General features: G+C 44.5%; 1 protein-coding gene across 4 annotated transcripts in view; it reads right to left on the minus strand.

Annotated features, from left to right (window-relative positions):
• Positions 1-557: 557 nt before the first annotated feature.
• The window catches only part of NAP1L4 (nucleosome assembly protein 1 like 4), a 28,883-nt gene continuing 16,466 nt past the window's right edge, over positions 558-12,974 (minus strand). For 2 of the 4 annotated variants that reach the window (XM_069739809.1, XM_069739810.1), the window contains exons 7-14: positions 9,251-9,322; positions 8,942-9,081; positions 8,467-8,612; positions 8,023-8,042; positions 7,713-7,832; positions 7,186-7,215; positions 6,585-6,641; positions 917-1,798 (exon numbers count right to left, since the gene is read on the minus strand). In XM_069739809.1, the coding sequence (XP_069595910.1) occupies positions 1,757-1,798; positions 6,585-6,641; positions 7,186-7,215; positions 7,713-7,832; positions 8,023-8,042; positions 8,467-8,612; positions 8,942-9,081; positions 9,251-9,322 (627 nt within the window). In that variant the 3' untranslated portion in view covers positions 917-1,756. Of the gene's footprint in view, positions 1,799-4,192; positions 4,236-6,584; positions 6,642-7,185; positions 7,216-7,712; positions 7,833-8,022; positions 8,043-8,466; positions 8,613-8,941; positions 9,082-9,250; positions 9,323-12,974 lie in introns of all 4 variants that reach the window. The other 2 variants (XM_069739811.1, XM_069739808.1) reach the window with 2 other exon arrangements.

Below are 12,974 nucleotides of genomic sequence, written 5' to 3' on the forward strand. Positions count from 1 at the left end.
CTGGGTTGCATCGTTAATGGAAGGAAAAAAAATAAAAATAAATAAAATCACACCGTCACAAATCAATGTAGATGTCCATTGACTTCATAGTGTGTGAAAATCAGAACAAAAAAAAAAAAAATTGGAAAGATTGCATTGGCCTCCTCACCTCGGCCATTGTACAACAGCCCAGGCCTGACTCCGGTATAAACAATATAAGGCATCAGGTATAAGCAATAGTCAATTTCACATGACCTCCACGTTTTAGTCCGACCTGAGCTGCATGAATCAAGAGTTGAAGTGGGTTACTGGGATTAAGAAAAATGGATTCACTTCTCCTTAAAACAATGCCTCTTCTGTTTATTGGGCCATGTCTGGTATTGCAACCCAATTTTTATCCGCTTGCAATCCCAGACATAACCCCTAAACAGAAGCGGGTCTGTTTCATGGACTGGGATAAATGGTCTGGAAACCCAAGTGAAATTGGAAAACCCCCCAAACAAGGTCAGGTAAAAATGCAGCTTGGAGAAGCCATCGTTCTGTAACAGTGACCTATATGTATATCCGTATGCAGCAGATTCAGCCAGTCTATATTTTATTGCATCTTTTAAATACATTATACAACTTAAATAAGTAGAATATCTTGAGACGTAAAAGGTTTCAACGTTCATTTTGTTTTTAAATTTGTGTCCTCGTTTACCCTCCATGGAGGACGCAATTTTTTTTTTTTTTTTTTTGGGGGGGGGAGCTGGATTTAGCCACGCGCAGACATGGATTTTCAGTACAGGAACATACCGTCATTGAAAATACAGCAGTGATAACGACGCTTTATTCCCATGAAGGATGTTTCCAGGAGAAAGAGGTAATCATGTTCTATTTTGGCCAAGAGGCAGTACACACCACCCTTTTAGGAACCAAGGGTCATGATGGGACACTGTTGATGAAGTAGGCTTTATTCGTTGATCCACGCATCTGCACACTTAACGGCGCCACTTACCTACTGACAAAGTAGTGAGTGGCTCCACTATACCCCTTTAAATATCCCACCATGACTCCTGGGTAAGATCACAGGACCCTCTCTTGGTTATGTAAATGACTGCCACTTGCCCACAATTGCAGTCAAGCAAATTACAAAAGGCTGGTTATTTGCATAGTAAGGAGAAAGTATAGAGGTCCAAATCTGAAGACCCAGTGCCGAAAATTGGAAAAAAAAACAAAACAACAAGACAGGATTTTTTTCTGCAAGATCACTGGGTGAACACACAAAAAAAGCGCCTTTCTTTATTCCCAATGGTCTGAAACGTGCGGTTTCCAGATGTTGTGAAAACTACAACCCCCAACAAGCCCTGACAAACTACAACCAGTCTGAACAGGTGCACATCCATAAAGGTTGCAGACCAGTGCTGGAAACAATTGAACACTAACTTTTTTTTTTTTTTTTTTATCATTTGGTTAGTTCGTAAGGTAGCTGTGTATCCAAAGGAGAAACAAAAAAAAAAAAAAAAAAAAAAAAAAGAACACCGCGTGTAGACTTAGACTGTGCTTCTGCTCCTCCTGAATCCAAAAACAGATCCAAAAGTTCTAAGAAATCATTGGAAGATATCAGGCTTTAAAAAAAAAAAAAAAAAAAAAAAATATGTGGGGGGGAAAAAAAAAAAATAAAAAGTAGAATTCATGCATAGAAAAGTGAAGCCTTGATTTAAAAAATATGCTGCAGCACAGTAGAATCCTGAATATTTGGAAAGGTTTCCTCTAGAAATGCATCCGTCGTCTCCGGTCACTGCTGTTTGCACTCAGCAGGCTGGACGGCTTCTTTCGGCTGGGTGGAGAACAAGAAATAGGAACAGCAATTAGGTAGAGACGAAAACGCAATCAGAGGGTAAATCTATAGAGACAGGAGCATAAAGGGGGACACCGATAATACAGGAGGGGGGGGGGGGGGGGTACAGAGGACCCCCTCCTAATCACCTTGAGAAAAGCAATAGTCACATTCTAGAAGGCAAATTTACTCAATGGTAACTACTTGCCCAGACAAATTTATTTATATATATTTTTTTACATTGAAATGAAGATACAGGATAAGAAAGAAAAAAAAAAAAAAAAAAAAAGTGTCAGGAACTCGCAGGTCAATCAGTGGGAACTTTGCAGGATGTGCCCCCTATATTAGGCCATGTTCACACGTAATAAAGATGCTGTGATTTTACTGCAGATGTGTGCGCCATAATACACACTGTGTACATTACCGATCCGGAGTTACATCCTGTATTATACCCCAGAGCTGCACTCACTATTCTGCTGGTGCAGTCACTGTGTACATACATTACTGATCCTGAATACATCCTGTATTATACCCCAGAGCTGCACTCACTATTCTATGGGGGAGTCACTGTGTACATACATTACTGATCCTGAATACATCCTGTATTATACCCCAGAGCTGCACTCACTATTCTATGGGGGAGTCACTGTGTACATACATTACTGATCCTGAATACATCCTGTATTATACTCCAGAGCTGCACTCACTATTCTGCTGGTGCAGTCACTGTGTACATGCATTACATTACTGATCCTGAGTTACATCCTGTATTATACTCCAGAGCTGCATTCACTATTCTGCTGGTGCAGTCACTGTGTACATGCATTACATTACTGATCCTGAGCTACCTCCTGTATTATACTCCAGAGCTGCACTCACTATTCTGCTAGTGGCTTAGCTTTAGGTTGCATTTCATAAGACTGAATTTTATACAGTTCTTGCTCAGCCACACTGCTGGGCTCTTTATAAGCATGTATGAGGCTGTTCCATCAGGGCATTGCAGTCCATGCATTGACTGTAAAGTAGTGTTGTGTGAATGCAGCCTTGTAAGTAGATTGCAGTGTGCGCGAGTTGCAATATTACATGAGACAAGTACAGGGAGCACATAAAAGCAGCACATTTAGGGGCTTTCGCAGTAGATCAATTAGTAAGCTGGGGTCCAGCTGATAGCCCTTAAGCATGCACAAGTCCTACACCAAGACCTCCACATACTACACTTTCGGGCTCATACTCATCAGCGTAAATAAAATCAATCTGATGTTCCAGAAAAGTAGGACGAGTGTCATGCAGGTAAAATGCGATTGCATACGGATGCTAGGTGAGCAATGTGATTTTAACATCAGCCTTTACATAAGAATTACTGGATGTCATTTCAAGATAATTTAGCAAATACTAAAAAAACTCTTAGACGAGTTATCAATTAGAGCATTGTGTGCATTTTAACATGTATTTAGCTAATTAAATAAAAGGGGGGGGGGTGGGGGAGGGGGAGGAAAATGGGGTTCCCCTTACTTTTTTTTTTTTTTTTTTTAAACCAGTTGAGGGAAAGCCGACTACTGGGGGCAGATGTTTATAGCCTGGGAAGGGGGTAATACACATGGACCTTCCTTGGCTATTAATATCTGTTGACAGCTGTCTACTTCACCTTTACTGGTTAGTATCACATTGCACTTCTTTGATTTATACACAGATGAGTATGAGTCTTTAGAGGGAGTCTCGCCTACTAGTACCTTGCCAGCACTGGAAATCCCAGTTAGTAAAGTCAATGACAAAAATACTTCATGCTTGGAAAAAAACAAAACAAAAACGCAATGCTGGATTTTTTTCCCCCCTTCTTTACAACTTTTACCATAAGGGTTCAATAACTTATTTTTTATTTTTAACTAGGAAGAGTGGGGTAGTATCAATGTATATTTTTCAGCTTTCACACTTAGTTTTTATTTGGTCCACAGAGAGGACTGGAGCCTGCACTAACTTGATCACAATACATGGCAATACTTCAGGGCAAATTTCACAATTTTCCCCCATTGATTATCGCACCCTACAACCATTGCCTGTTATTGCCAGTTTTTGCCTCTGCCCCAGTCTCCATGCCAGTTCATAAACCTTAAAATCCATAATCTCAAGACCACAACTGTTTTTCACCCCTCTAGATGTAACCAAAAATGTTCCCATTCACTGACAACAAGCACAGATATTGTAAAAAAACAACAACAAGGAAATACTATAAAAGCAACACTTAAGCAGCAGACATGGAAAAAAAACAAACTGATAAAAGGAAGTTTGTCCAAGTAGACCCCAGTACAATGGGGATTAGTGAACGTGACCAATAATAGAGAAAAGACAGAAAAACCGGAGGTGGGGAAGGATGACAGGAATGGCGAGCCACCTTACCTAGGATTGCATGAATGACAAAACAAGAAAAAAATTATTACACCTAAACAGAAAAAAATGGAAAAGATCAATGAAAGCCAGTATGGAATGGAAGAATAAAAAATCTGATTATAGTCACAGGCAGAGCTACACCAGAGAGAAAATATACCATGAAGTTTCCTTAATTCAGCCAAAAATATGCTGCGTTATCAATACTATCTATAGACTAGATTTAATGTATTAAATAGTCTTCTGATTATCTCCGCTCCATAATACATGCATCATCTGATAGATACTCGGCACAGTATAGGATCACCACTGAGCAGGAAATATAACAGAACTTTCCAAATAAATTACCGTGTATACTCGAGTATAAGCCGACCCGAGACCCCTAATTTTGCCACAGAAAACTAGGAAAACTTATTGACTTGAGTATAAGCCTAGAGTGGGAAATGCAGCAGCTACTGGTAAATTTGAAAAATAGATACCAATAAAAGTAAAATTGATTGAGACATCAGTAGGTTAAACGTTTTTGAATATCCATATTGAATCAGGAGCCCCATAAGATGCTCCATAGAAAATACGCCCCATATAATGCTCCAAACAAAAAAGTATGTCCCATATAATGCTGCACAAAAGGTTAATGATGGCCCCATAAGATGCTCCATATTGAAATATGCCCCATATAATGCTGCATAAAAAAGGTTAATGATGGCCTGGCCCCAAAAGATCCATAGAATCAGCATCCCCATATAACGCTGCTGCTGCGATCAAAAGAAAAATAAAATGACACTCCACTCTCGACGCTAGGGGCCAGGTGCCAGTGTTGCCGCTGGCTCAGCCCCCCCGGCACTTGCGATAGTCACCTGTCTCCGTTCCACCGCCACGCGCCGCTGTGTCTTCTGGGTCTCTGCAGTGACTGTTCAGGCAGAGGGCGCGCACTAACCACGTCATCGTGCCCTCTGACCTGAACGTCACAGCCAGAGGACACGGAAGACACAGCCCGGCGATGGAACGGGGACAGGTGAACATCGCAAGACTCACCCTCCCCCCAGTCATACTCACCCTCCTGGCGTGGTCTCTGGCGCCTGCAGCTCTTCCTGTGTTCAGCAGTCACATGGTACCGCTCATTAAAGTAATGAATATGCACTCCACGCCTCTGGGAGTGGAGACGTGTCCATATTCATTACTTTAATAAGGGTACCATGCAACCTCTGAACACAAGAAGAGATGCAGGAGCCAGAGACTAACGGAGAAGTAGGGATGTGCAGAGACGCACCAGGAGGGGGTGAGTATGATGTGACAGCCGCCGGCTCCTGCTGCTCCTCCCTCGCCTACCCCCTGGGACAATGACTCGAGTATAAGCCGAGAGGGGCACTTTGAGATCCCCCCCCCCCCAAAAAAAAAAAATAAAAAAAAAATCCCGGCTTATACGGTACATATTTTGTATTATACTCCAGAGCTGCACTCACTATTCTGCTGGTGCAGACACTATGTACATACATTACTGATCCTGAGTTACATCCTGTATTATACCCCAGAGCTGCACTCACTATTCTGCTGGTGCAGTCACCGTGTACATACATTACTGATCCTGATTTACATGCTGTATTATACCCCAGAGCTGCACTCATTCTGCTGGAGCAATCCGTGTACGTACATTATTTATCTTGTATCATACTCCAGTACAGGATAAGTAAATGTAATATATTTGGAAAGTTGCCATGTATGAATTGATAGCGTATCTTATGGCCGTTATTACTCAGGTGGATTAATAATGCAGCAGGTTCTGGTCATTGATCAGATGCATTCAGGTCACCTGCACCAGAAATATCCATACTTGGCAACCATATAAAAATGGTCCCATCATCAAGAGCTGAGTAGAGTGCTCTCCTTACTATATAAATATATACATTTTCTTCTTTTGGTTTAGTTCCGCTCTGACCACAACAATATTTAGACATTCAGGACTTCAGACAGCGCCCCCTTAAGGACAACGGAGTGAACAGCTCACATGTAGGCAGCTCATGCAGTACACAGAACGTGCCAGAGCAGATTAGCTGGATTAGAAAAGGACTATTTGCAGAAACAATTTGCAACATTAATGATGGATGCAATTGCTGAAGACCATCCTAGATAGGTGCCACAAGCAGCTGGAAGGTGCCGTGCAGTCTGTACATTATGAGGGGTCTTTGGCAAATACGGCTACAGAGACATGACTTCTAGAATGGATCATAAAGGTTATTCTGCACGCAGATCCGTTCATTCATTTTTACCCCTCATCAGTTCTGTTCCTTGCCAATTATAGGATCTCTACTTACAAAGGTTTTTTTTTTATCTAATGGTAATAGGGGGCGAACTGTCACAGCCCATCTGATAATTCCCTTCATAAAACAAAAAAGCCAGAACGTACTTTGTCAGCATTTGGCTCTTCATCATCTTCCTCACATTCTTCTTCCCCTTCCATTTCCTAAAATGTAAAAAAAATAAAAAATAAATGTCTAACTCAACATCCAAAATGAAAATATAAAAGTGATCGCTTACCATTATCACTAGTAAAGTTACACCCCAAGGAGATAATGGAGACAAATATTACAATAACAGGATGTGACAATAAAGGGTTAAGTAATGTCCACTTAAAAGTCCCATACAGTCTTATTGGTATCTGTTGGGAGAACAAGGGTGGCCCCTCGTGTCAGAAAATGTCCCAAACGAGTTTCTCCTCTGCAAACTCAGAGTGAATGTTCCCTAAATCAATGACGGGATGGCAATTTGTTAATATCTGCCCCGTCTATTGGACGTTCATCGATTGCAATGAGTGACGATTAATACCTCATGAACACAGTTGTTATGCTCCGGTTACAGCATGAAGGTCAGTACACATTTGTTCTCACTGATACATACACAAAGCAACGCCGCCTGTGGGTCTGCAGCAATCGGTTTGGACAATCTTATTGGGGCCCCGTGAACAAAGTTTGTCCTTTAAAATATAATAAATAATGTTGTGCACTCACCTCCTCTTCTCCTTCCTCCGCTTCTTCAAACTACAAAAGAAGAAAAAAACTACAATCAAAGCGTTATTTTCAGAGAGGATTCTATGAAGACATTACAGAACATTTTAGTTACAGAAACTTTATTAGACATGTTTGTTTCGTTCATTTATTTTGTGGTTGTCAATAGTGAAGAGCAGATTGTAGGGTCTCCCAGCAAATAGTATCTAAAGCAGTGGTCCCCAACTCCAGGCCCCGAGGGCCGCCAACAGTGCAGGTTTTCAGGATTTCCTTAGTATTGCACAGGGGTTGGAATCATCACCTGTGCAGATGATCACATTACCACCGATGCAATACTAAAGAAATCCTGAAAACCTGCCCTGTTGGCGGCCCTCGAGGCCTGGAGTTGGGGACCCCTGATCTAAAGGCTCGAAGCCCACGGTACAAGATGTTGTAAGGTTGGATGCATTATTGCAAAACGTCATTTCTGATGAGACAAGCAATTTACCAAATGCTTCATAATCGTAAACATTTGGTGCAATAAAACATACACTGTCCTCATCCTCAATGGCTTCTCCAGTGAAATACAGAACAGCTCGAGGAACTATTCTTTCCCGGAAAAAGTGTCCGAGCTCAAAGTCAGCAGCTAAAGAATTCTCCATCTCTTCATCCTGTAAAGAAAGGGATGACATTGTGGGTAAGAGACACGTTCACATTGACATTTCCCACAACACAAATACTTAGAGGTTGAACCTCTATGACAAGTATTTTACACATAAAATATTTACTATATATTCTTTAAGAGACCAATTAAAAAACAAAATAAAACCCTGTATCACACAACATTCACATTTCACTTACCAATTCTCCTTCTACAGGTCCTGAAAAACAGAGGAAAAAGAATAAGTCAACACATGTATATAAATTATGGCCAAACAATACCATAAAGGCAATGCAGGGGGTCATAGATGACAGGGAAGAAAGAACTACAATTACACATTAATATTAGGCACTGCTCAGGCTGCCAATCCAAAAAGCACTAATACCGTGATGTAGAGAGATAATGGAGCAGTGGGAAGTATGTACAACCACTGCGAGGGGGGAGGTCAGAAACCCATTTATTTATTTATTTTTTTTTGGGGGGGGGGGAGGTGGGGGTGAGGGGGGACCGGAAATCTATCATTTGATCAGCACAAGATCTGCACAAATGAAATATAATTTTTAGTCAGGAACAGTAGTGTCATACTTAATGGTGGAAGTATAGAAGACAAGAGAATGATAGATAATGGGAGCTTGTTGATTCACCTTTGATTGGAGTGAAGAAGTTGAAGAAAGACTCATTGGGAACTTGCTTTGTTATAGTTCGTACGGTGCCACGTCCCTTGTGCTTCTGCTTCTTTTTTATTGTTTTAACTGTAACATTCTTGCCTTTTTTCCAGTCGATAGTACATCTGTTATCAGAAGAAATAATTATGTGAAATCGTTCTCATCCACAGGGATATAATTCCAGTTGTGAGTGATGTTTTAGCTTACAACCATTCTCTTTAAAACTGAACCATCAGGTGTCTTATGACAATATCCGAGAGTAGCGTAGGAAAAAGTTGAGACGCGGAGCATAGTTTTTACTAAGTATTTCAGTCATAAGTGCTGCCAGGATTTACAGCGAGCCCTGAATCCTGATCCTTCACCCACGTTGGACAGGTGAAAGCAGGACGTTCAGGCTGTGTAATCGCAGGCGGTAGACAGAATAAATCTAGAACACAGAGGACTCAGATCTTACCCATCACAATCAACAATTTCAGGGCCTTCAAATGAAAAGGGATCGGTAGAGTCCGGCTCAGACTTCATCTTGTAGGTTTTCGTCAATACATGGTTAGCAAAATACTCATTTGGTTCAAAGTGGAACTCTAATGTGAAGGACTGGAAAATAAAAAGGGTTACATAGTAACGAGCCTTGTAGTGATCTGAGCTTTAACCACACAGTAGTTTTGGACACCATCTAAAAACAGTGCCGACATTACCTGACCGCGGCCATCATCAATATACTAAATACTAGAAAATCAACTGCGTAAAATCCCGAATTACTCACCATCGGCTGCCCTGACTCAGAGAACTTCACTTTTACATCCTGCAAGTGCTTTAATATTGGCTCATCGTATTCCTGCAAGGAGTGGGAAAAAAAAACAACAAAAAAAAACCACTATGAACGGAAGCCAAATTGTTTAAAGGACTTCACCACCAATCCTCAAATATTATAGGCCATAGGTCATAACCTTAGCGATATGACATTGACTGTTTCCGTAAACAAGTTAAATCTGACAGTTTGGACAGACACCATAAAGTGCCACAAAATATCACTATGGAGGAAAGAAAAGCCATACAATCCAAGAGACAATAACAATATCATCATCAAACCAGCTGTAGTCCTAATGAACATGACAGATTACATCCAGGAAGCAAACAGACAACTCTTGGATATAAAAACAGGATTTTTGGTTGCTTACCGTAAAATCTGTTTCTTGGAGCCTCCATTGGGGGACACAGGAACCATGGGTGTATGCTGCTGCCACTAGGAGGCTGACACTATGCAAATAAAAAAGTTAGCTCCTCCTCTGCAGTGTACACCCCACCGACTGGCATAATACTCTTCAGTTAGTGAGAAAGCAGTAGGAGATAAATAAGGTTGAAAACCAAAACCACAAACTTGAGAACTGTAAACGTGATAACAGTCATAGAACATATAACCAAAACATTGGGAGGGAGCTGTGTCCCCCAATGGAGGCTCCAAGAAACAGATTTTACGGTAAGCAACCAAAAATCCTGTTTTCTTTATCGTCTCTCATTGGGGGACACAGGAACCATGGGACGTCCCAAAGCAGTCCCAAGGGCGGGTAAAACAGACTTCCATCAGGTCACAGGACTCACCCCTGCCGCCTGCAAGATCCTTCTGCCTAGGCTGGCGTCCGCCGAAGCGTAGGTATGGACCTTGTAAAATTTGGCGAACGTGTAGACCAGGTTGCCGCTTTGCAAAGCCGTAGGGAGGAAGCCCTGTGGTGCACCGCTCAGGAGGCGCCGACTGCCCGGGCAGAGTGAGCCTTGATCCCAGGAGGAGGCACTCTGTTCTTGACCCGGTAAGCCTCCAGAATAGCCGTTCTGATCCAGCGAGCAATAGTCGCCTTAGAAGCTGGCTGGCCTCTGCGCGAGCCATCAGGAATGACGAAAAGAGAATCCGTCTTTCGGGAAGTGGACGTTCTATCCAGATAGATCATCACTGCCCTGACAAGGTCCAGCTTGTTCAACGATCGCTCCAGAAGAGGAGTCGGAGCTGGACAAAAGAAGGTAGAACGATGTCCTCGTTGATGTGGAATGTGGAAACCACCATAGGAAGAAAGGAAGGCGGAGGTCTGAGGACCACCTTGTCCTGGTGGATAACCAAGAAAGGAGGTCGGCAAGAGAGCCGCCAACTCGGAGACGCGGCGGATAGAAGTGATGGCCACAAGAAAGGCCACCTTCCAAGATAGGGGAACCTCTTTGAGAGGTTCAAAGGGGAAAACCCTCAGAACGTCCGGTACCAGGTTTAAATCCCATGAATCCACAGGGGCCCTGAACGGAGGGACCGCGAGGGCTACTCCTTGAAGGAAGGTCTCAACCTGTGGTCTGGAAGCTAAAGTCTTTTGAAAAAGGATGGAAAGCGCAGAAACCTGGCCCTTTAGGGAAATAAGAGAAAGGCCCGAATCCAGTCCTGCCTGAAGGAAAGCCAAGATGGAAGGCAGGGAAAAGGACATAGGTGAAACGCGACTGAACTCGCACCAACGGAAGTAAGCCTTCCAGGTACGATAGTAGATCCTGGAAGACGAAGGCTTCCGAGCCTGAATCATGGTGTGAATCACCCGAGCCGAAAGGCCGGACGCTCTTAGAACCGCGGTCTCAACAGCCACGCCGTCAAACTGAGCGACCGTGAACTCGGGTGGCAGATCGGACCCCGAGACAGCAGATCTGGCCTGTCTGAAAGGCGCCAGGGAGCGTCCGCGAGAAGATTGACGAGCTCCGCGAACCAAGCTCTCCTGGGCCAATCCGGGGCGATTAGAATGATCGGCACCCCTTCCGCTTTGATCTTTTTCAGCAGTTTGGGAAGCAAGGGAAGGGGTGGGAACAGGTAGGGCAGCACGAACTGTGACCAAGGAATGGCCAGAGCGTCGACGCCCACTGCGAGAGGATCGCGAGACCTGGAGACGAACCGCGGAACCTTCCTGTTCATTCGAAACGCCGTGATGTCCACGTCCGGAGTCCCCCCTCGAAGGCAAATCTGATGGAGGACCTCCGGATGTAAGGACCATTCCCCTGCCGCGAGACCCTCGCGGCTGAGGAAGTCGGCGGCCCAATTGTCCATGCCGGGGATATGCACCGCGGATATCACCGGAACCGTTGCCTCTACCCAAAGGAGGATCTTGGATACCTCGGCCAAGGCGCTCCGAGTTCACCCCCGATGGTTGACATATGCCACCGCCGTGGCATTGTCCGTCTGGATTCGGATAGGAAGGCCCCTGAGAATCCTTTCCCAGTGACGAAGGGACAGAAAAATGGCCCGGATCTCGAGAACATTGATCGGCAAGGGTGACTCTTGCGCCGACCAACGTCCCTGTACAGTCAGTTGGCGAATCACTGCACCCCAGCCGAGCAGGCTGGCATCCGTTGTCACCACTTGTCAGTGAACTGGAAGGAAGGACCTGCCCTGGGAGATGAGAGGTGACGTGAGCCACCAGTTGAGACACCGTTTGACTCGGGGAGAGAGTCGGATCGGGCGGTCCAGGGAGAAGACAGACCTGTTCCGCTGAGACAGGATGGCTTGCAGAAGAGGTCGAGAGTGAAATTGGGCGAAGGGAATCGCTTCCAATGATGCTACCATCCTCCCCAAAACCTTCATGGCCGATCGGAAGGAGGGAGACCGAGGGCCCTGGAGCAAGCGTATGTCCCGACGAAGAATGGATCTCTTGTCTTCGGGAAGAAAGACCTTGGTCTGACGAGTGTCGAAGAGCATGCCCAGAAAGATGATGCGCTGAGAAGGAATAAGGCAGGACTTCTTCCGGTTGACCAGCCACCCGAAACGGGCGAGGGTGTCGAGAACGATGGACAGGCTTTCGTGGGCCTGAGAAAAAGACGGAGCCTTGATGAGGAGGTCGTCGAGGTATGGAAACAGAACCAGACTTCTGACCCTCAAGATGGCCATCAGTGCCGCCATGATCTTCGTGAAGACTCTTGGGGCGGTTGCAAGACCGAATGGCAGGGCGACGAACTGAAAGTGTTCCTGGAGCACCGCAAAGCGCAGGAATCGGTGATGTCCGGGGAATATTGGGACATGGAGGTAGGCGTCCTGAATGTCTATGGAACACAGAAATTCCTGAGCCTCCATATAAGCAATTACTGAACGAAGGGATTCCATCCTGAAGTGCTTTAGGCGGACTCTCCTGTTCAGTAATTTTGAGATCCAGAATGGGACGCACTCTGCTGTCTTTTTTCGGTACCTCAAAAAGGTTTGAGTAGAAACCTGTGAACCGTTCTTTCTCCGGGACGGGAACGATTACCCCGGCTTTGAGGAGAGACGCGATGGCTGCGAAGAAACCCGGAACTAGAGCGGGATCTCTTGGAGGTCGGGATTCGAAGAAACGATCCCGGGGTCGTGAAAGGAACTCTATCTTGTATCCCGAGGATACAACTTCCCTGACCCAAGCGTCCTCTACCGAGGAGTTCCAATGTCCCTGAAGAAGAGAAGACGGCCGCAAAGCCTGGGAGGTGGACTGGCTACTAGTCGAGAG

Source organism: Ranitomeya imitator, chromosome 9, assembly GCF_032444005.1.
Source record: "Ranitomeya imitator isolate aRanImi1 chromosome 9, aRanImi1.pri, whole genome shotgun sequence".
NCBI lineage: Eukaryota > Metazoa > Chordata > Amphibia > Anura > Dendrobatidae > Ranitomeya > Ranitomeya imitator.